The sequence below is a fragment of the Lepidochelys kempii genome, chromosome 5 (genome assembly GCF_965140265.1).
Source record: "Lepidochelys kempii isolate rLepKem1 chromosome 5, rLepKem1.hap2, whole genome shotgun sequence".
Classification (NCBI taxonomy): Eukaryota; Metazoa; Chordata; order Testudines; family Cheloniidae; genus Lepidochelys; species Lepidochelys kempii.
Genome location: NC_133260.1, coordinates 37,917,486 through 37,940,839, shown reverse-complemented (window position 1 = coordinate 37,940,839; position 23,354 = coordinate 37,917,486). Strand labels below are relative to the sequence as shown.

The 23,354-nt window shown below is 40.4% G+C and overlaps 1 protein-coding gene across 11 annotated transcripts in view; it reads left to right on the top strand.

The window, feature by feature from the left end:
* The window catches only part of PDE4D (phosphodiesterase 4D), a 769,499-nt gene that overhangs the window by 608,068 nt on the left and 138,077 nt on the right, over positions 1-23,354 (top strand). For all 11 annotated transcript variants that reach the window (XM_073343989.1, XM_073343991.1, XM_073343992.1 and 8 more), the window contains 2 exons: positions 2,489-2,562; positions 8,205-8,254. In XM_073343989.1, coding sequence (XP_073200090.1) covers positions 2,489-2,562; positions 8,205-8,254 — 124 coding nt within the window. The remainder of the gene's footprint in view (positions 1-2,488; positions 2,563-8,204; positions 8,255-23,354) is intronic.

The following is a 23,354-nucleotide window of genomic DNA, read 5'->3' as shown; positions in this document are numbered from 1 at the left end:
GGACAAAACACCTGTTGACTTTGAAGGGGAACTTTGCCTGAGTTAAGGATTGAGTAAAAATTTAGGCCCTGGTCCTGCAAAAGGATTTGAACATGCAAACTCCTGTGTTTATGCAGAGCACTGTTGACATCACTAGGGCTCTGAGAGGGCACAGGGGTATAACCAAGCAGATCAGTTTGCAGGATTGGGGCCTTAATAAAGATTCCGGAATTGGGCACTCTGTTTATATAATCTACACACGTCATCCCAGTCACACATCCCCCTAGTTACCTTTCTAATATGTTCCTCAGAAAGAGCTCTTTTTTTCTTGTCAGATACATTTTCATTATGCAAATAACACAGCAATAATTTTAGTTAATGTAGTCATTACTGTTGAAATTGGGTGATGGAATTTGGAACAGATCTGAGTTTATTTCTAGGCTTCCTTAATTGCTTCAGTTGTGCAAGAGGCTTTGTTTCATGTAACCGTAAGCCACTTGGTGGTGGTTGCTCAGTTGTTATTAAAGGTAGTCAGTAAGGGCCAAGGCCTACCAACCACTTACTGTTTTATTGGAGGTAGAACAGAGTACTATGCCATGTAGAGCATAATCTGGCCCATACCTAATAATATTTTACTGTACAATAAATATCATTATTATTAGGATATTTGGGTTTTTTTCATATTTTAATGTAATGAAACTATTGTAATTAACTTATTCTATGCATTCCAGTTTTAAAAATAAAATAAAGTTGGAATTATTTTAAAAGTTAGGTCTGATCTATTTCTGTAGTAGTCTAGCATGATACATTAAAAATAGGCATAGCGGATTTCATTCATTGCATGATCACACATTTGCCTATGTTTTGATTTTGAAATGAAGAACAGTTGTATTGAGTGATTAAACCTTGTGTAGCAGAGGTGTGTTCACTTAGAAGGGAGAGGTGAAGTTTTATTAATTGGTTTTCCCTTGTAGGCCTCGATCCTACAAACACTTACAAACAAGTATCATTTTTTATACACAGGAATATTCCCATTGGAAGGAAAAACAAACAGAAAAGCCGGAACTATAAATCTGTTTAGATAATTAGCAAAAAAGAGAATTAAAATTATTTAACTCTAGAATTCACTGTCACTAGTAACTAATGTATTGTTACTTTTAAACCTGTAGCCGCTGTAAGGGTGTGTGTGGAGATCTGGTGCATTGCAGCAGATGACAGAAGCAATCTGCCTGCAGGGTGCTGTAGAATGCTTTGGCAGGTGTTGAGGGGAGCACAGAGGGAAGCAGCATGGGAGTGCAGCATGCATCTCCCCCACCACCACTGTTCTCGGAACATCACCTAGTGCACTGTTTGGGAAAGAAGCAGTGGCCTTTTTGATGTGTCAAGCAATCTTCACAGTGCTGTGATCTGCTACGCTTTCCACTCAAGGAGTTCAAAGAGTGGGATTCTGGCTGCCCCTTGCACAACTAGGGAAGGGCTCCATGTTCCCTCCCCTCATTCTCACCACTTGCACAGGAGCAGCCGGAATCTGTCCCCTAGAGATAATCAATAATGTAACTATATGTCCAAGATAAATATCTAGCCATTTTAGCATAGTTACTCAAAATACAGCTAGCAACCACTTCCCTTCCCCTTTTTCTCCTCCTTCACAGACAGGATATATAGGATATCTGCCAGAAGAGTAGAACAGAGGGTTATACAAGTTAAATACAAATTCACTATAAAGCCAAGCATGTATCTTTCCTTATTTTTGCACCTTTTCTCTTTTCCTTTAGTCCTTTTTTCCCTTCCCACTTCCAGCTCACTCTGTCTTTCTACAATATCTTCATACTCTTTTTTTCCCTCAGTTCTATCTAGTATTTTCTCTTCTGATTACTCTTTTTTTCTTTCTTTAAAAAGCAGCAAATCTTTTCTTCTAATTTTTGTTGTTTCTTATATTCATTCCATGCCCCATTCTGGTTCATGTGTGCCCATAATCTAGACATTATCCTTTGGTTATATTCAGGTCTAGCATTGTACTAAATGCATTTTCTACACACATATTTGTTAGTGTTCATATAGGCAAGGCATATGAATTTGGTAACTTTTTTCACTACATTTTATTCAAACTGTATGTAAAATGTAAAAGCTTGCTGCTGTGCAAATGGAAAATCATGTAATCATTTTTATGTATGCAGTGCTAGGTATTAGTGGGCTATTCTTCTCAAAACATGAATTATTTTTTGGTCATTTTGGAGAGTTAAATTGCATTCTGTGAAAAACTTTCCTCCTCTTCGAATGAGTCTGTCTTTAAACAAATAATGAGTTGTTTAGCGAAGGGGGGAAAGCCATAAACTGTTGTTCTTGTTTTACAAAAGATTTATTGTTAAATAATGTTCAGTCTTCAGACATTAAAACAAGCCTGGAAACATTTTGTAATGCATTTTACTTTTGCCTTTAACACAGCGGAGTGGCAATAAATCAATATCACATGCAAGAATTCAGAATGAAACATCTTTCTTTGTTCCAGGTGCTGGCCAGCCTGCGTACTGTACGGAATAATTTTGCTGCATTAACCAACTTACCAGATCGGGCACCCAACAAGTGAGTGCAGACTCTTTTCCCCTCTGAACTTTTTGGAGTGGTGCTTATTAAATGTTAGAACTTAAGGGTGATGTCTTTACATTTCAGAGTGCATTCCATGCTATTAGAATCATAGAATCATAGAATCTCAGGGTTGGAAGGGACCCCTGAAGGTCATCTAGTCCAACCCCCTGCTTGAAGCAGGACCAATTCCCAGTTAAATCATCCCAGCCAGGGCTTTGTCAAGCCTGACCTTAAAAACCTCTAAGGAAGGAGATTCTACCACCTCCCTAGGTAACGCATTCCAGTGTTTCACCACCCTCTTAGTGAAAAAGTTTTTCCTAATATCCAATCTAAATCTCCCCCACTGCAACTTGAGACCATTACTCCTCGTTCTGTCATCTGCTACCATTGAGAACAGTCTAGAGCCATTCTCTTCGGAACCCCCTTTCAGGTAGTTGAAAGCAGCTATCAAATCCCCCCTCATTCTTCTCTTCTGCAGGCTAAACAATCCCAGCTCCCTCAGCCTCTTCTCATAAGTCATGTGTTCTAGACCCCTAATCATTTTTGTTGCCCTTCGCTGGACTCTCTCCAATTTATCCACATCCTTCTTGTAGTGTGGGGCCCAAAACTGGACACAGTACTCCAGATGAGGCCTCACCAATGTCGAATAGAGGGGAAAGCCCTCTATTCGACTTGTAAAAGCCTCAAATGATGTCAAATGATATGACCAGTTAATTTTCGATTAATATTTTGAAATAACAGTGTTAAACATTAAAACTAAGCCAACAGCCATCATTTTATCTTGCAGTACCTTACCTACAATGTGATTATTTAAACTTGGGAGTAACTTCTAAGCAATATATGTGACTTGCATCAAATTAGTCATGTGTAAGGGATCCTGCAACTGGATCCAAGTGTGTGAACCACTACACACATGGCAACTCACTAGCAGGATCTGATTCTAAAATTCTGCCTATTGAGTCCAGGACAGTGAAACCTTTGTTTGAAAATATATGATAATGGAGTCTTAGCATACCTATTGAAGTCTGATTATAAAACAGAAATAACACATACAACATTTTTTTCCAACATTGTTACAGAAATGTAGTCTCAATTAACACCAGTGAAACCTGTTTTACATACAAAAAAAAATCATGTAATATACAGCTGTAATTCCATTAAGGAGTTGTGGATAGTGGTTAGTGTTGTAAATTATGAGTAGAACTTGGGTTTCTTGTCACTGTAGTTACAAGATAGAACTTGTTTATAGTTCTTTGTTAGTTTCTAAAATAATTTGACACTCTTTCATCCTGGAGCATCTTTGTAGACACAGGGAGCAGTTAACAGTGTTGGCATTCATTCCAGTCCTTGGCTTGTTCCTCCATTAAGCCCCGTCTGGTCATGTCCCTGCAAACAACGTCCAGCCATCTAGTTGGTAGTCAGCTTCTTGGTCAAACTTACCGTCAATGTGCTTGCATTATTTTCTTTGGCATCCTATCACTATCCGTCTTCTGCAGTGTTGCCATCATCATAATATTTTCAATTGTAGCCAGTCCTATACCCTAAATTCACATCCTACTCTCCTTCTAACTTCTTCATTTGTCTTAAAATCATTCCACTTTATACCTGCCCTTTTTCTCTACTACCTCCGGCCCTCTGATGTCCGTTTCATTTAATGCAGCTGCTTCCGTCCATAGAGTTATATAGTCAGTACACTAGTTTGATAAATTTTCACTTTGGTACCAAACATAATGTTTTTATTGCTCAATAATTTCATCAATTTCTTGCAGCACTTGTAACAAAGGCACACCTCCTTTTAATCTCATTTTTGATGGAACCATTGGCACTGATCAAGCTTCCTAGATACACATAAGATTCTACTTGTTTTATGACTTCATCACTTCTACATTTATTGTCCCTATTCCAAAATGCAATCACTTCATCTTAGTGCTTATTGTAAGTCCAAGTCAACTACACCAATTTTCCAAGGTAGCAAAGATTATCATAATTAATTCAAACTTCTCTGCCTGTTGTACATCACCTGCATAATTTGAGGAGTTTAACTCTAGATTATCCAATGTCAACCCTCTGACTCATCTAACATTCTTAATATTCAATTTACGAACAGATGAAAAGCAACGATACTTCCATGTCCCCTTGTCTTACAGCAAACTTTGACTTGAACCAGTTGCTAAATTTTCCACCAGTTCTTATGGCAGCGTATGACTCTTTGTTCAGAGCTTTTATAATTGCAATCATATTATCTGGAACTTCATATAATTTTGCTCCTTTCTCTAATGCTTCTTTCCAAATTAAATCAAAAAGCCTGACTGAAGTCAATGAAAACAACAAAGATCTTTAATCCCCATTCTTGCTTTTTTTCCATCAACTGTTGGAGCATGAGTATCTGATCGGTGCAATTTTTGCCTGATCTGAAGCTGCTGTATTTCTCACCACTACTTCCTCTAAAATTGGCCTTAATCTGTTGATGTAGTTTTGTCATGATTTTTCCCTGTACTGACAATAAGCCTATGCCTCTATAATTATTTGGAACACCAGGATCTCCTTTTTTCAAGGTTGGTTCAAGTATTGCCTTTAGCCAGACATCTGCTATCTCCTCTTGCTCCAATACTTTCTTGTATATTTTTTCTAGTACTTGGATAGCACTTGTCTTGCTGGCTTTTAGCAGCTCAGCTCTTATGTTGTGTGTTCCTGCAATTTCCCCATTTTTAACTGCTTCATTTCTCTTTCTCTTTTTCTAATGGTGGTTCAGTGCTGGTCTGTATTCTGTCTTGCAAGCTGCCTTGTTCATCTAGCATATCTGGAATGCTTGCAGATGAACTGTAGGGTTCAGCAATTTGTCAAAATGCTTCTTCACTACTTCCAACACCTTTTTGGCATTTGTTGTCAATCCACCAATAGCCTTTTTATTGCTTACATTATTGGCTTGATTGTGTTGCCATACAACCTTAGTTTTTTGTATATTGTTTTTTTCATATTTTGTTTTCTTGATGTCTTCTCATGTTGAGCCTCCTTGAGTCTCTTCTTTTGAAAACTTTTGCTTTGTCCATTCTTTGTGATATCTTAATGGTTTTGCATAATGCTTTTAATTCTTCCACTTTCCCAGCAGTCTTGGCTTGTTTACACTTTTCCTGTAATGTTTGTGTTTCATTGCTTGTTTGGCTTTTCCTTATTTTCTTATGCTTTCCAATAATTTCATCCACTGTGTTTTGTATCACTTTCTTGAATATTTCCCATGCAGTCTGTGGTGAAATGTCTTCATCATCACAAATTAATAGCCTGAAATGCCCTCCAAGTGCATCTTGTATCCCTTCCTTGCAGAGCTATTCTTTAACTTATCAACAACAAATTTGGTGCCAATTGTACTTATATTTTTCCTAGACTTTAACTTAATCTTAAACTTTCTTATTAGTGATTCATGATCACTGCCACACTCTGCACTTCTGTAGACTCTAACATGGACCGATGCTGTTTGGTCCAACACTATTCATTTGCTTACTCTGTCTGCTACCAACCTTTGCAGCCATATCTCTCATTATTAGATTCATATCATAATCTGGAATCTCGTTGACATTGCTATCTGGTTGTTGATAAAATCCATCCTCCTCTTCCTCTTCTGCTTCTTTTGCTGGTGCATAACAGCAGGTCACAGCTATGCATAGGTTGTTGGAGGCAGCAGGAAACCTTGTTATGACAATCTGTTCAGATGCCAGTTTCCAGCTGTTCACTAAAGTAACTTTTTCTTATTCACCACTAAAATAACCCCATCTCTGTTTCACTTGTCCACTTGAACATTCAAAGTATTTTCCAACTGTCAACTCTCCTGTACCTGTCTCCTGCATGGCAGCAAGGAAACTGATAATTTAACTCCACCGCTACTAGTTCAGTCTGGTCTAGAGCAAATAGACTTCTCACATTCCAGCTCACAATACATACATGTTTAGCCATTAGCCAAAATCTATTTCCATTTGTTAGCCATGGGTAAAATTCCTATGAATCAATTTGATTTACTGTCCTGTTTCTGTAATAAGTGAGTTTCAAATGTAATGGCTTGTTAGACCAATCCACCCTGTCCAGCTCGTGGGTATGCCATGGCATAGCCAGCTGGCCTGCTAGGGACAGGTATCAGTGGTTGGATTGCTCAGATTTGAAATGAGAGTTTTCCTTCTCCTAGACGGACTTGCCAGAAGAGGCTAAGTGAGCTCTGTTTGCCTAGTTTGAATTCAGAATTTTCCTTCTCCTACATACTGTTGATTCATGGGGCCTTATTATATAATATTCAGTGCAACCTTTCCCCAAGATGGGCTACTGCCATCTCCCAGCCAGGAGACATGCCTCTATGCTGTAGTATCCCAATGTGAGGGATTTGACGCTAGACAGTTTCTTTTTAGAATGCTGTCTATTGAAATTGTATTCTAAAAGCTTCATATTAGTACCAATTTAATATCAAAGTAATACCAATATGACTGGTCTACCTTATTGTATGCAGTAGGAATTTTCACACAATTTATATTAGATTAGATTTAAAAAACTAAATTAACAGAACATATATTGGTTGTATAGTCAGCATTCAAAATTTGGAAATACTGGAATTAAGGTTGCCTGTTCCTTCGCCTTTGTACTTTTATTTTATCTTTGTGCACACATGTCACAATAATCTTCAGTCTCTAATTGCAGGGTCGCATAATATTTTTTCTATAGGAGCCCTGCCTCATTCAGTGCACAGGATGGAGGGTGCTAAGGGAATGAATCAAGGTTTTATAGTATTTAATAAGGTTTGTAGGATCTCTCTGAGGAGTTTGTACTAGTTATGGTTTGTAGAAATACAACAGTTAAAATATGCTCTTCCCTACCCGGCCCTCAATACAGTTTTGCAACCCCAATGTGGCCCTCTGGCCAAAAAGTTTGCCTACCCCTGCTCTACGTCCAGGTTCATAATTAATTGTGGCATTCTTATCATTCCTTATTTTTCTTTCCACATTTACCTACACTCTGTAGCCAAGTAGACTAAGAGGGTTAAATTAATGTAATGGTCAATGCCCTTCAATTTCCAAATCAGGGGTCATGAAATCCTGGCTCCATTGACGTCAGTGTGAATCATTGACTTCAGTAGGAATGGGATTTCACTCCAGGTCTCCTGGAATTCTGGAAGCTCCAAAGAATCTACTTGCATGTCACTGCAAATGGTGATTGGGTATGGATTCACTGCAACCATCCCAAAAACTTTATAGTTGAATGAATGTAAAGTTGTATTAGGTGGTATGCAGGCCTGCTTCTGTTTGGCCAGGTAATGTGGGGTTAGAGAAATTGTGCTAGATAAGGACCTGGTCCTTCCCAAACTGTGTTACAACTTCATTTAAATATAAGTAAATGTAAACTGTGTTTAAGCACAATTTTTCAGTGCAGTTGTAATGCCTGAAAACGTCCCAAGCTGGAGTTCGCAAGCTGTGAAATAATATGAGGTTCATTTGTGAGTTCTGTTCACCTCTGTATGTACTCTGAATGAACTATTTTTGTCAGTTTCTATACATTCCAACCCCAAATAATCTCTCAAATAAAAGTGTTTTCAAACAATGGTTTAAAGAATGCACTAATATACAAACTTGACACATTTATGCCTTTTTTTTTCCCATTGTCAGACGGTCACCCATGTGTAACCAACCATCCATCAACAAAGCAACTATAACAGGTAAGAGAGATTAATATAAGCACAAAGTGAAAGTATAATGGTCTTCAGAAACTAAATAATTATTTATTAAATCAAAATGTAATTCAGAAATGTATGGCTCTTTTGAAATAAAAACAGTATATTGTTTTACATCCATAAGTTTATTTTATAAATAAGATTTTGGTTAATTTTTACCACAAATAGCAAATTAGTTCTTTCCAGTGATATGTCATATTAGACATGGATGTCTAGATATAGATATATCCTTCATGTTAATGTGAGTTCATTCCAAAACTTTGTTTTTGAGGTGGTGGAAATGTCAATAAACCAAGGTCTTTTGTCCTCATTTTCTTCTGCGTGTATCCATAAGTGACTATCTGGTAATACTGTATATTGGTAAATTGATGCACTGAAATGTAGGCACAGGCAACAAATTGACGTACTGATTGGAAATTGCAGTTCTGCAGGTACTGAGGCAATGTCTTAGTATGATTTAGTACCCAGCGTAGACAGTGGAAAGTTTTCAAAAGTACGTAAGTGACTTAGGAGCGTAAGTTTCCTGTTCAACATTTTTTGTTTGCTTGTTTTGTTCAGATGGATTCATACTCATTGAGTTACACTTTGAGTTCAGAGTTTGAGTGAATCCTGATACTTGAAGGGAAGCTTGGCCAAAACCACAAAGTTTGACCTGGTTTAGGGTTGAAATAATGTACAATTGCTGTGTTCTGCATGGTTTCTTTCATAAAGTCTAAATTCCTCCATAGCACTTGGAAGTCAGCCTGAAGTTCACTGATGCTGCAAATGCTCACCTCGCTTGCTGATTTCATGACAAGTTATGCACAGCTCTGCTTCCTGCTTCACACATGTGGATCAGAGTTTGATTGAACGGCTTTTCACTTTTGAGCTTTTTAAAACCCACTTCTTTACACATTGAAAATCATCTGCAATTAAGATTCTTTTATAATAATTCTTAAATGCATGGTAATTAAAGAAATGAGGAAAAAACTAGCTGCATAGATCTCTCTTTAATTGTAACTGTTCCCCATGACAACTGTAACCATAACCTCTTGTTAATGCATTCTTTGAAGAGGTAATATTGGGGGTTGGTTTCATGCTAGCAGCCATGAACCATTTAAATTATTGTTTGCTATTCTGCTTATTTTTAATTGCAGAAATTTCCCATTTTTCACACTTTGATTATCCAGACTCTATTGCCTTTAAAGGAGATAGGTTTTAGGTTCTTTTTTTTCCATTAATTTTGGCCCCTTCCTATAGATTCAAGGATTCAGAAAGTCTGTAGCACAGAAAAATTCCAAATAATAAAAGAAAATATCTGATAATTGTGACCAAAAGCATTCCTATATTCAAACCATACACACTACTGTAATAATCTTTGTACAAAATATGCCTTGTTGAGGTATCATTTGAAAACTAATAACTCAGTGGTCAATAATATGGTGAAATGTGTGTAACAACATTATATGTAAAGTTATGAATTAAGCTGAAATTTTGACTTACATGTATTTACCCGAGAAGTCCTGAGAGGGAGTGAACCTGTTCCTCAAAGACAAAGGACTATTAACTTCTCTAGCCAGGTGTCATCAAAGTTGATTGGAAAATGTAACACCAACAGACACCAGTCGTCAGTGGGCGGGATCAAATCTGCGCCGCTGTAGCTTAGTGCATGAGCCTCTACTGCATAAGCTAAAAGCCATATGGGCGTTAGCTAAGGCTGTAGAGTAGACTCATTAATCTCTCTCTCTCTCTCTAAGTGGTCTCAGTGCCACTAGATGGGACAGAACACCACACCTAGGAGGTGTGTGGGCTACATACTTCCCATAGCTGAGGAAGCGTGTCCTGAGCTTCAGAGACTTCCCAGTTCAAATCCCGGATGAGCCCCCACTTGTAATGCTGACAGACCCTTGTCGTTGGCAGGCGGGATCAAACCTAGGGCCTCTGGAGCTTAGTGCATGAGCCTCTACCACATGAGCTAAAAGCCATAAGACTGTTTGCTAAGGCTGTAGAGCAAACTCATTAATCTCTTTCTCTCTCTCTCTGTACGGGGTTTGTGTCGGTTACACAAACACCAGTCAAGTGGCCATTCTTTGGCAACAGAAGGAGGACAGGAATAGATCAATCTACATTTTAATAAACAACAACAACGTGGAAACTTTTTCACCATGAGACTCCATGTCTCCATCCTCACAGTGGGAAGGAACTTTATCTAGGGGCAACCCTTAGGAAAATGCATTTCAACGGGTAACTGGAATAAAAGTGAGGGGCAAAAAAGACCCCAGGTATTCTCTCTTTCTTTCTCTCCCTATCTCTTTGACATAAGAAGACAAAGAAACCAGCCCTTTGACTTTGGGAGGGCATCCTGACCTGAGAATTTGGTTAGCAATGTTGCTGGGAACATGTGGTAAAGATTTTACCTCGAACAAAGTCTAGTTTGTTAAGTTTTAGTTACTAGAAAATGTTTTATCTTTATTTCTCTTGTAACCATTTCTGACTTTAATACCTTATAATTGTACTCACTTAAAATCTATCTCTTTGTAGTTAAAAAAGTTGTATTTTTTAATCAAAACTAATCCAACGTTGTGTTTAAGCTGAATTGTGTGGTAACGCCAATTAAAGTAGCAAACTGTTGTATATTAACCCTTTATAAGGGCAAATGATCTCTAATATCTGAACTGCCCCAGAGAGGGCTGGACAGTGCAGAATACATGTTTTTGGGGAATATTGAGGACTGGGTGTGTGTTGGGGTTACCCTGCAGGTGGTAACGAAGGCTTCTGGAATCCAGAATGTGACTGGAGTGTTGCTGGCAGGCTGCAGCTATACACAGACACTCAGGGTGTGACCGGCAAGTTGTTTGGCTGTTTGTGGGTGCACAGGTTAGGAACTACAACAGCAAAGCATTGTGAGGATCCCAGGGTTATGGGCCAAGCAATGATACAACCTCTCTCTGGTCTGGATTGCATCCCACAATGTGATGATACCCTAAAGAGAGGCTGTACGTGCACATCTGCACACACACAAGCCAGTGCCTTACCAGCTCCTCTACCAGGGAAGGCCTTGTGCCAATTTCTTTCTTCCAGCAGGAATAGCTGCCCAAACAGCAGGACCCAGGATACTTTCTGCTGGATGACACTGTTGCGCTCTTACAATTTCCCACTGATCTGGAGGTTTCCCTTTACTTAATCCCTGGAGTGCAACGTGCATGTCAGAAGCAATACATCATTTGAGGTTTGAATTCCTGTAAGGTATGAGGTGCACTCAGGGTGCAATTTAACTAGAAAATATTTCTGTGCTAGGAAATTTAAAGGGAGCAACAGTAGAGAGCAGTGAAGTGTAGGAGTAGTTTAATTTAATGTAATGTTAACATGCTCCACCAGAAAGGCCACCAGATCTCCCATGACCAACCTACACATTAGGGTGGTCGGATCTGAACGGCCAAAAGACTTTAAGGGTTGGAAAAAGTATTAAATCACTGCAGACCATGAAAAGGATTAGGATTCACTTTGGCTAATGAGTAAGGGTTGAAGCTGGATGGTATTTTGCCTGAACTGGTTTGCCCATCCCTAGACATAATGTTGTATTTGATATTATTGTTGTTTCCATAGTAACAGACCTTCATGACTAAGCAGAGAAGTTTGCATAGATACCTGCCTGAGCCATATAAAATCATGGTAATGCATGTTACACCAAAGCAGTGCACAAAGGGAGAAAGGCAGGAAAAATGCTTGTATCATTCTTTCTCAGAACAATTAAAAAAGCAATCCTTTTCTGGCGCCACCCTTGCCCCTTGGCCTCTTGACAGAGGTGTTTGAAGTGCTGACTATCTGGCCTTCCTTGCTGCTGGAAAGTCTTCTTGTCAGTGCTGCTCTTGGTGCTCTAAACACTCCTACCAGCAGACAAGTGGAACACTCATCACAGCAGTACAGACAGCATTGCTAACACTGCCAGCAGGAACCTGAGGGCACCAGGCACAAGTCTATTAAACTAGATGACTGGAAGATGCATTGTCACGAAAGTAAATAATAAGCACTTTGGGTGGTAGATTAAGGTTGATAGGCTTCCTGGAAAAATTGTGTTCTCAGGAAGGATTTGAATGAGGAGACGGAGGATGCCAGAATGTGAAGGGAATTCCTAGTGTAAGAGGCAGCATGGTGGGAGGTATGAAAAAGAAAAGGTGAGGAAGGGATGCAAAGGAAATAAGGAAGGGAATATGGATTTTCTTCACTGAGATCAAAAGGAACTGTTCTTTATAGATATTCATTTCAGGGAAGCACATGTGAGGAGAAAAAATGCTTTAGCTGGAATGAAGTGCTACTGAAATTCATTGTACAGTAGCACATGAATAAAAATTTTCAAACTGTTTGGCAGGAATTATGGCAACCAGGCCATTGGATCATTTGACCAGAGCTCTTTAAAGAAAGTATTGCTACATGGTTGAAGGTGAGGAAAGAGATGGGTGGCTTTTAAAATGGGCAGTAGTTGTTTAGTTCAATATGGAGTATTTACTTATTAATTGGAGTATGTCCTACTGACATTAATTTGTCCACATTCACATGGAAAGCGTAGCTCCTGGTTCTTGCCCCACAATCTGGCTCTAGAGGAACTGTCCAACATGCTTAGGTATATGCACTAAAAACCACAGCTGATACTGATGACCAAATATCCCACTGTCTGACATGTTCTAAACAATTGTTCTCCTTTAGTGGTTTCTTTAAATAGAGCTTCTGAAGGGTGGTGTTTAGACTTTTCTTGGAATGAACTGAGAGGTGAAGGATTTTTTTTTTTTATGTCATCTTGCTGAATGGCTGTGAGGTGGAATCAACCAGTGTTTTACAGTTGTTTTATTTTACTATTATGGATTTGTTCTTAATAGTTCATCAGGCTCCTTACAGCCTAAGATAGGCAGTTTTTTTAATATAATAAAAATTAATAAAACTAAATATCCACATTCACACATATTAGGCCCTTTCAGAAATGACAGCAGCTTCATTTTTAAAAAGAAAAGACAAGAAAAGAAAAGGCTACAGATGCAAATCAGAAATGGAAAGATTAAAATAAATGAGGTGAGAAAATGTATAATAAGAGTATATTGAGAAGCAAGTTCTAGGAATCATACCTCTGCAAATTCCTGACCTCTTAGGTAATAGTCCCTCCACACTAAATTATATACTGTAATCAATGGAATAGAAAGATGGCTCTACAAAGCACTAATAGTAGCTAAAAACTCAAACTAAGAAAATATAAAGCCCTCTACCTCCAAGAATTACAGACTGAATTATCTCTAGGAATGACCTAGCAGCTTTAGAAAAAATATGCTCCAAATTAAATGACAATATGGAAATATTTGAAACAATATGATTTTCTTTCATTGAAAAATATGACTGACTATTAACCTTGAGCACAGTAACTGAATAAGTGATATCAGCCTTGAAATGTGAAACCAAACTATTTTTAAAAAATAACTATGTAATAGTTTTCCATTCTGTATATTTGTCATCACCACACATACACACACTCTTCATCAAAATCAACAATGGATCTGAAAAGCTTAATAGAGCAATAGGATGAAATTAAGATAGAGCATTTTTTCTGAATATCAGAAAATCTTCCTAACGATGTAGACTGTAGACTAGTCTCCCAGAAGACGTGATTAACATCCTGTCACTTGAAACTTTTAAAGCTAAACTGGACAAAGAACTGTACAGTATAATGCTGCAAGGAGATGTGCTGAATGATCTAGAGGTTTTTGTCTTTTCTAGCTTCTGTGATTCCATTGGTGAAGAGCAGGGAGTAAAGTACACGTGAAAAAACATGAGGGGGCAGCAAAGAACAAAAGATGCATGCCTTACAATGGCTAATTCCTACAATAGTGAAGTATTGTTGCTACCTTGAGTATGGATATATGAAATTCAGTGGCCTCTAATACCGTTTAAAATAATCAAGATCTCAGATCACTTAACAAAGTAAAATCTTGCATGGTTGTTATCAGAGTCACCTTTTAAAATAGTGAAGCTCCTGGAGTTCATAATAGGTTTGGGGTATATAAAACACATCCTGGTCAAGAGGGAAGTGCAGCAAATATGCCAACCCTCTTGATTTAGGCACAATTCACTTGCCCTTTGAATATACTGTTTTCTGATTGATGAAAAGTTTTCACAGAGTAAACTGTGCCTGGCTTGTGGCAGAGGTAAGATAAATGCGTTGATCATCCTAACTCTAGATGATTGAGTTGGGGGAGATTTCCTTACACATTGGAGTGGCATGGAAGGCCTGGTTCTGAGGAGAAGAGGGATTTTTTTGTTTGTTGGTACAGTGCCTTTGTATGCTGAAGGAAGTTTGACTGTTTTGTTATTTGTGCATTTGGGGTTCTTTGATTTTCGTGTACAATCTATTGGTATTTTAATCAAACATAATTTACCACAGCAAACTATTTTGATAAGGATTTCAAGATAAATACCAAGTAGGCTTACATCCTGGTGTAAAATCTGACTGATCAAATGTTTCTCCCTTTATGTATTCCACTGTGGGTATGCATTTACCCCGTGTGCCCGAGACTGGAAGATTCTTGCTAGTATTATCCATTAGTCCATGCCTGCACCCTAGGGTTGCCAACTTTCTAATCACACAAAACCTTGCCTCGCCCCTCTTCTGAGGCCTGCACCTTCTCCGAGGCCCATCCGCCACTCACTCCCTCTCCCTCTCCCTCTGTTGCTTGCTCTCCCTGACCCTCACTCACTCATTTTCACGGGGCTGGGGCAGGGAGTTGGTGTGTGGGAAGGGGTGAGGGCTTCAGCTTGGGGTGCAGGCTCCATGGTGGGGCCAGAAATGAGGGACTCAGGGTGTGGGAGGGGACTTGGGCTTGGGCAGGGGGCTAGGGTGTGAGAAGGGGTGAGGGGTCTGGCTGGGGATACAGGCTCTGGGTTGGGGGCTGGGGATGAGAGGTTTGGGGTGCAGGGGGAGTTCTGAGCTGGGGCAGGGGATTGGGATGCAGGAGGGCGTGTGGGGTGCAGGCTCTGGGAGGGTGTTTGGGTGCACGATGGGGCTCCGGGCTGGGGCAGAGGTTGGGGTGCTGGGGGGGGGGTGAGGGCTCTGGCTGGGGGTGCAGGTTATGGGGTGGGGATGAAGGGTTTGGGGTGCAGGATGGGGATCCGGGCTGGGGGGATGAAGCTGAGAGGTTCGGAGTGCAGGAGGGGGCTGAGGGCTGGAGCAGGGGGTTGGGGTGTGGGAAAAGGTGTGCTCGAGATGGTCCTTGCCTCAGGTAGCTCCCCAGAAGTGGTAACATGTCCCTTGGATGCTAGGTGCAGGGGTGACAGGCAGCTCTGCACAGTGCTTCTGCTCACAGGTGCCACCCCCACAGCTCCCATTGGCCCATAATAATAATAAAAAAAACAATTGTAAAACACTGGTTGATTCCACCTCACAGCCATTCACCAAGATGGCATTAAAAAAAAATCCAATTGACAGCCAATGGGAGCTGCAGAGCTGGAGCTTGGGCAGGGTCAGCTAGCCATCCCTCCTAGGAGCCAAAGGACATGGCGCTGCTTCTGGGAGCCACGTGGAGCCAGGTGGGGAGCCTGCCAGTCCTGCGCCAACTGGACTTTTAATGGCCCGGTCAGCAGTGCTGACTGGAGCTACCAAGGTCCCTTTTCGACTGAGTGTTCCGGTCAACAACCAGACAGACACTGGCAACGCTACTGCACCCTTCTGCTCAAGCTCTGATCTGAGAGTATAATGGGTGGTATGGACTGACTGCCTCTGCAGCTCCTTGTTAGTGCCACATGGTCTGAGATGGAACCCTGCAGTGTCCATCGATTTATCCTCCAACACTATTCCTATAAATATTAACAAACAGTAAATATTGTAAATAACTCTGCTTAGTATAGTTTAGTTAGCTTTAGACAGTTAGATTTTAGCCCCCACTTCCCCATCCTTCCTGGTACAGGACTCTGAGTATGCCCAGGATTCCAGGCTTCTGCCTGGAACCCATCATCTGCCTCCATTCTTTTGTTCTCGGCAACCACCACCAGAGGTGTCTCTACTGCCTTGGAGAAGCTCATATCTCCATTAAGAGTAGTATCTGCAGCTTCTTCGCACCCCAAACCCTTCAAGTGTGAGATTTCAGGCTCAGGAAGCACCTTATGCAGCAGACTGAGGCCTCAGTTGGATCTGGGCTGGGCAGACCCCCCCTGAACAGTGGGCTTAGGTGTCAAGGAATGCACTGCCCAACACCACCACTTCAGACACAGCAGCAAGCAAGGGTAGAGCCAAGGACTCTTCATCTCGGGCTGACTCCAAGGGTAAGAAGACCTCTCTAAATATGCAAGAGAAATTCACCTCCAGATCTACTTCTAAAGAGAGGGCTGCATCCCCTACACCAGTGGTCCCCAACCTTTCTGTGGGAATAGCATATTCTTATTCCCAGAAGACTGTGGCAGGCGCCAGACACCCCGCTGCCAAAATGCCGCCGAGAAGTGTCAGCAGCAAGAAGCGTTGCCACCAAATGCCGCCAAGAAATGGCAATGCTTTTTGGTGGCATTTCAGCTGGCAGTTCTCTGGCTGCGGCATTTCAGCGGCGCGGTGTCCTGCGGGTGCACACAACTGCCCTGGCGGGTGCCATTGCACCCATGGGCAGCGCATTGGGGACCCCTGCTGTACACCTTCAAAGTTGGGTTAGTCATCACACCTGTTACCAGGATGCTCAAAAATCCATTAAAGGCATGGTATTGAACTCCAGACTTCAAAGACTAAGAATACTTCTACTTTGGCACCATTGGTGGGAGCAGGATCATCATTACTGTGTAAAGAGAGGCATGAGATTCAGCCTGTACAATCTCTGACACCAATGTGCAGATGACTACCCCATATATCATCAGCATCGACACTCTTCTGAGCTAACACTGGCAATTCACAGAGACAGAACTCATCATGGTGACAAATACACCACTTTGGAAGACATCATCATCTTGCCAGATATGGAATCTTCCCTCTTAGGTGAACCAATTCTTACAAGGGAGATTTTGACACCATTGATTCATTAACACTATGGAAGAGACTGTTCTCTTCCCTCTAACGATTGGGGTCATTTTTCATCAGCGTTTCCAACATCACCGCCCTTGGATATTTTCTTCTTCGGGTGAGTCTGATATGGAATAAGTACCCTCATCACCTCCTCCAAGGGACGTGAGCCCAGATACAGGCTCCAGAATCTTTTGGGCCTGTCATGACTCCATAAAATGGGATTGCCCCATCCTCAGGATGGGCAATACGCTATGCCTTGGTGTCTACCCCAACTCATGATGGATCCCTCTAGCTGGCTCTACTGGGAAACATGGGACCCATATGTGCATTATCCCAGATCCATTTGATACCACTGATAATCTCACCATCCCTCTCCTCCAAGAGATCAGACTGAACTTCCCTGGGAGCTCCTGGGGAAGACAAAAAAAAAAAAACCACGAGCCAGATCCAGCAGCACCTTCTGGTATATTGTCTTCGTCTCCCAGTGAGAGAGTTGCTCCAGCATCACTGTCTTCCTTAGATGATCACAAGCAGTTTCAGGAGTTGTTTCAAAGGGGTTGCTGATGCCCTCCAGTTCCCCTTGAAGAAAGTCCAAGAGTCATCCCACAAACATCTGAATATTTTGGAGAGTACGGGACCTATTAGGGTAGCACTCTCTGTCAGCAAGGCTATCCGAGAGCCAACCAAAGTGGCGTGACATGTCCTAGTGACATGTTAATCTACTTGTAAGAGGGCAGACAAAAAATTCCTCCAAAGGGAACAGATATTTTTCATTCATCCTGCCCCCAATTCTCTGGTTGTTCAAGCTGTTATGGAGAGGAATAGAAAACAACATGTCAGATCTACCCCTTCAGAAAAGCAGGCCAAACACTTCAACCTCCTAAGGAGAAATTACCAGCCTCTAATTCTGTATAGTCCAGGAGTTCTCAAACTGGGGATCGGGATGCCTCAGGGGATTGCAAGATTATTATATGAGGGGTCACGAGCTCTCAGCCTCCACCCCAAACCCCGCTTTGCCTCCAGCATTTATAATGGTGTTAAATATATTAAAAAGTGTTTTTAATTTATAAAGGGGGTCACACTCAGAGGCTTGCTATGTGAAAGGGATCACCAGTACAAAAGTTTGAGAACCACTGGTATAGTCTATAATCAGGCACTATTTGCAAAGTATGATTTCATTAGCTACTCCAAGTTTGCAGAATTTAAAGACAAACTCCCTCAGGAGGACAGGGCAATTCCAAGCCCTGATGGAAGTGGGTACACTGCTAGCCAGATCTTTCCTTTAAGCCATAGTATTTGTGGCAGATATAGCCTCTAGATAAATGGCAGCTCCTATTGTTATGCAAGGGAGTCATATTGAGAGCCATATTAGATCTCCAGCACCTCAATGTCTTTATCTGAAGGCTAAGATTCAGGATGGTCACCCTGGTCTTGATAATCCCATCCCTAAATAAAAACAAATGGTTTACAGCTCTCAACATGAAGGATGCCTATTTCCACATCAACACCCATCCCACAGGTGGTTCCTGAATTTCATGATAGGTGCAAACCATTATCAATACAGGGTGCTTCCCTTCGGACTGGCAACAGTGCCCAGAGTATTTATTAAAGTACTTTCAGTAGTGGCCGCACACTTCCGGTGCATGGTTTGATAGTCTTTCCCTGCCTAGATGATTGGTTTCTGATGGGAAAGTCTTGTTGGGAGGTAATGACATTACTTGAATCATACTGTACACTTAACCTGTGTTTTTCTGCTAAGCCTCATACCACCACTGAGGACCAGAAACTGCATTCCCTGGACATACATCAGGCATAGGTGTTCTATCGTCAGAGATCAAAATGCTCTAGAAGATCACCTAGAGTGCTGTGGCCTTAGCAGAACACATGGAAGTGCAATCAATATCTTCCCAGAGGCTATCAAAGTGGATTTCAGGCTGTATCTTGCTCTGTTACCAGTTATTGGATGATCCTCCACCTTATGGAATGAAGGTCCACTCCACCATGGCACAGGCCCTGTAGTAGCTTTGCTTCAGGTAATACCATTCCTTGACATATATGTAAAGCTGCCACATGAAGTTCTATTCTTACCTTCCCAAGACACTATGTCCTGGTACAAGCTTCCTCGGCTGATACATCATTTAGGTCAGGAGTCTTACAGTCATCAGTACAACAGATATCCTTGCACCCGCCTCTGTCTTGAGTTCTGTTAATCAGGAAGACATATAGGGACCAGCACTTGAAGAAGTAAAGTCACCTACCTTCCATAACAGGAGTTCTTTGAGATGTGTGGTCCGTATCTGTATTCCACTATCCACTCTCCTTCCCTTCTGCTTTGGATCATGAAGACTTAAATTGCAGTAAAGAAGGAATTAGAGAGGCGGTTGATCTGCTCCACACCCTATATCCTCAGATCAGAGCATGAGAAGAAGAGGAGTGCAGGTGTGGACCAATGGACACTGCTACCAAGAATCTTCCAGTCACTGGTGCATGGAATGCATACATACCCACCATGGAATGCAAATAGGGACCACATATCTCAGTTAAATACAGTTATGAAGAGTAGGTTACTTTTCTTTTTGAAATACCTTTAAGTCTTTTAACATGCAGGAAATTATATCTAGTTTTTGAGAAATTGTCCTCCTGGTGGACTCTAAATTTGGCAGGTATCTGCAGACAGGCAGTATGGAAGACAGTATACAGGACCAGTAGTTGAAAAGATAATTAGAAGGATTTGACATACAATAAAGATCAATGATAAACACAAAAGGTAGTCCAGTTCAATCTAATACAACAGTTTAGGACTTTGAAGTGGATATTTTCAAAAGTGCTGCTGTAGGTATTTAGGAGCACAAGTCTTATTGAAAGTCAATGAGATTTTTGCTTCTAAATCCTGTAGGTGCTTTTGAAAATCTCCCCCTTAATCAATCTCTGTGAAATACATTCACATAAGTTGTAGTTGTTTTCTCAAGTGTAAAAGACAAAAATAACACCTGATGATGTATACAGTGGGATTTAGTCTATTGGAGGAGTAGAGGAATAAGAAATATAGATAAATTGAAAGAAATATCAGATGAGAGGTTGTATATTAGTGTATGTGCTGTTCACATTGATTAAGTCCTGATATTGTGTTATTTGGAAGAGATCCATAGTGCACCTCACTGTTTTGTTGTCATTGTTGAGAAGAAGAATAAACAAACTACATTGTTAATTATGTACAACTCAATTCCTGCCTCCAAGACACAAGAAAACATTCATTTTGAACTTCCATTTTGATTTACAGTGAATTACTTGACACCCTGCTTTACAAGTTACAGAGTCCCATTAATTACTTACCAGTTTATCCTACTTGTCTCATATGTGTGTATTCAGTTATTGTCTGTATGATTTTATTTACTGCCCTTTATGTCTTCAATACATTTTTGAACTTCATTAGCAGTAACCTGATTGTGCCCAATGTGTATATCACCTAACCTCATAAACATCTTTCCCCCCATTTTTTAAGTGAAAATGAAATTTGTTATTTAAATAGGTCCCAGTGTAGGCTAGCAGCACAGTGTACAATGCACAAATACAGTGTACAATGCACAAAGGAGTTGGTATTTCCTTTTTGTTAGTGTTACTTAGAACCAGGATAGTTGTTTACTGCCAGCAGGTGTCACTGAGTTCTGAAGTGTAAGGGCCAATTAAAAACAGGAAAAGCCCTCAAGGAAGGGAGACACATTTTTCAGGAAATAAGTGTTCTTTATGATCTCCTTCAAAAATAAATCACACTGAACGGTGATTCTAGAATTATATAGAAGGAAAATTTGCCACTTTTCTAAAGTTAATGTTGAGATTTAGGTGTTTTTATTAATCCAAACTCAGTATCCACATATAAAATAAGAATGGCATGAAAAAGAACTGGAGCTGAAACAACAATCCTTTGTATTGTATAGAATTGTAAGATCCATTATGTAAGTATTACTAGCCCTAGTTAAGTAATGCAGGTCTTTATTTATGACCAGTGTACCTGCTCTGGGGTGGGGGTTTTGGGGGTTTTTTTTTTAGTTATGTAAGGCACTTATATGCAGGGCTTTACAGGCAGAAATGAAAGTAGGCAACAGATGGCTGAGGTGGAAGTAGGATTAAAAGCCTAATGACCTAGTCTACATGACGTACTCTACCTCCTTACAAAGGTATATTTGGATGGAGTAGTGATAATGCCATTGCTCTTAGAATCTAAAAGATCTGTCTTACTCTAGAAAATATTAAACTCTATTCTCTTTCTAGGTCCCCTCCTAATTAAGTATTACATAAGAAATCCTATTTGGAATTGATGTGCTAACACTGGGTGTAATATATTTGGGTTCTGTTGACTGTATGGGGTGCTATGCTAGGAGTCTAGGGTTTTTTCCTGTATTGCTCTTTAGATGGCCATTGAAAAGATGCTGAGCTTTATTTTGCCAGACCTGGATCTGTCTGGTTTTTTAAAACAAAATAATCAACAAACCACAGTTTTCTTAACTTTGTTGAAATGCTGATAGCAACTCCCTTGGGGTTTAATGGCTGTATTGGAAGATAGATCATGATTGCAGCATTATGACTTGGAATATTTCAAAAGCTACAAGCCTAGGGCCTGATCGAAAGCCTATTGAAGTCAATGGGAGATTTTCTTTGTAGATCAGGCGTATATTTAGCTGATATTGGGACATTTTATTTAAACAGAACCAGAAATAAGATGAGAGCAGCAGCGGGATTTGTATATGAATGCAAAGACTGCTTAAACTATAATATATTGTATTGTTACCCCCTTTTGACCTGAGCAATAAGCCAATATACTGGGTCTTGTGGGTTGTTTCCATTAGGAAATTGATGATGGAGTCAAGTATTTCTTTGATGCAACCCTGTTTATTTACAGAGAATGTACATGAAGTCCTGTTTCACTGAAGAGAGTAGGAATCAAGCCACAGGAGTCAGTTTCTTTGCTTACATTTCCAACCCTCTTTCCAGCCAGCACTCTATCCAAAAAGCTCTCCCTCCTGGCTTTCTCTCACAGCCATGCTGCAAGTGCTTCTCTTGCTATCTCCTTGAATTCCCTGCTGCTTTCTCTGGCTGCTTCTTGCTGCAGACATATGCCTTTAGACAATTCATTGGAAAGGGTCTTGTGTTTGCTGTGAAACTGCTCTGCCCACAGAGTGCAACTTCTGACCAATCTTGCCTGTCACCTATATATTGGGTGGTTGCTCCTATTTTGTCAGCTATCTTACTCCAAAATGGAGCTTAATTGCTTCTTACATTTATCCTGAATAAAGGGAGGCTATCATGTTGACCAGCTTCTGTGGGGTTTCACCCAACCTCCACCCTGACAGTATATAGTTTATGTAAAGAGGCTTGGGCATCGCTTTTTAAAGGAATTTTTATTTTTCATAAATAGAGAAGATTTGGAAACAACAATATTCATATGGGTTAGTCTGTCTTTTTCTTCAAATAGTTATAAAAGGACCTGAGTGGGTCTTGATGGTTAAAAGGAGAGTTATCTCACTTCTATCTTTCTGATCCACAGTAAGACAGAGAATCTCTGTTGCACTTGTTCGGGATTGAAATGTCACATTTTAGTTTCTGTGTTCATAGTATCCACTTCTGATGTACTTTTAAAAGTAGTCTTTCATCCCTTCTTTATCCAAATGCATGGTCTATCCATTGTCTCCTATAATTTAGTGTATGCAGGCAGTGCTTGCTCCAAAACACATTAACTGTAGTGGGGTCAAAACAATTGAAATTTCTTTTAACCTGATTTTTCTTTTAGTTCTCAGCATTATATCACTGATTAGCATCTGGATGAAGACCTTTGGTTAATTCAACAGACAGAATTGAGTCAGTTTATTCACACACTGCACATTTCATTGTTGTACGAGTCCTTGGGCACTATAAGCTTACATTCTGAATTAAATTCACTCATGTTTCCCTGCACAAAGGAAATGGGCTTTGTGCAGGGAACTAGAAGTGAGTTGGGATGACAGAATCCACCCCCTTTCTACAGACAGGACACAGCAGTGCTGCTGCATCTCCACAGCCACTAGTGCCTTAGCCCTTTCATGACTCCATGCA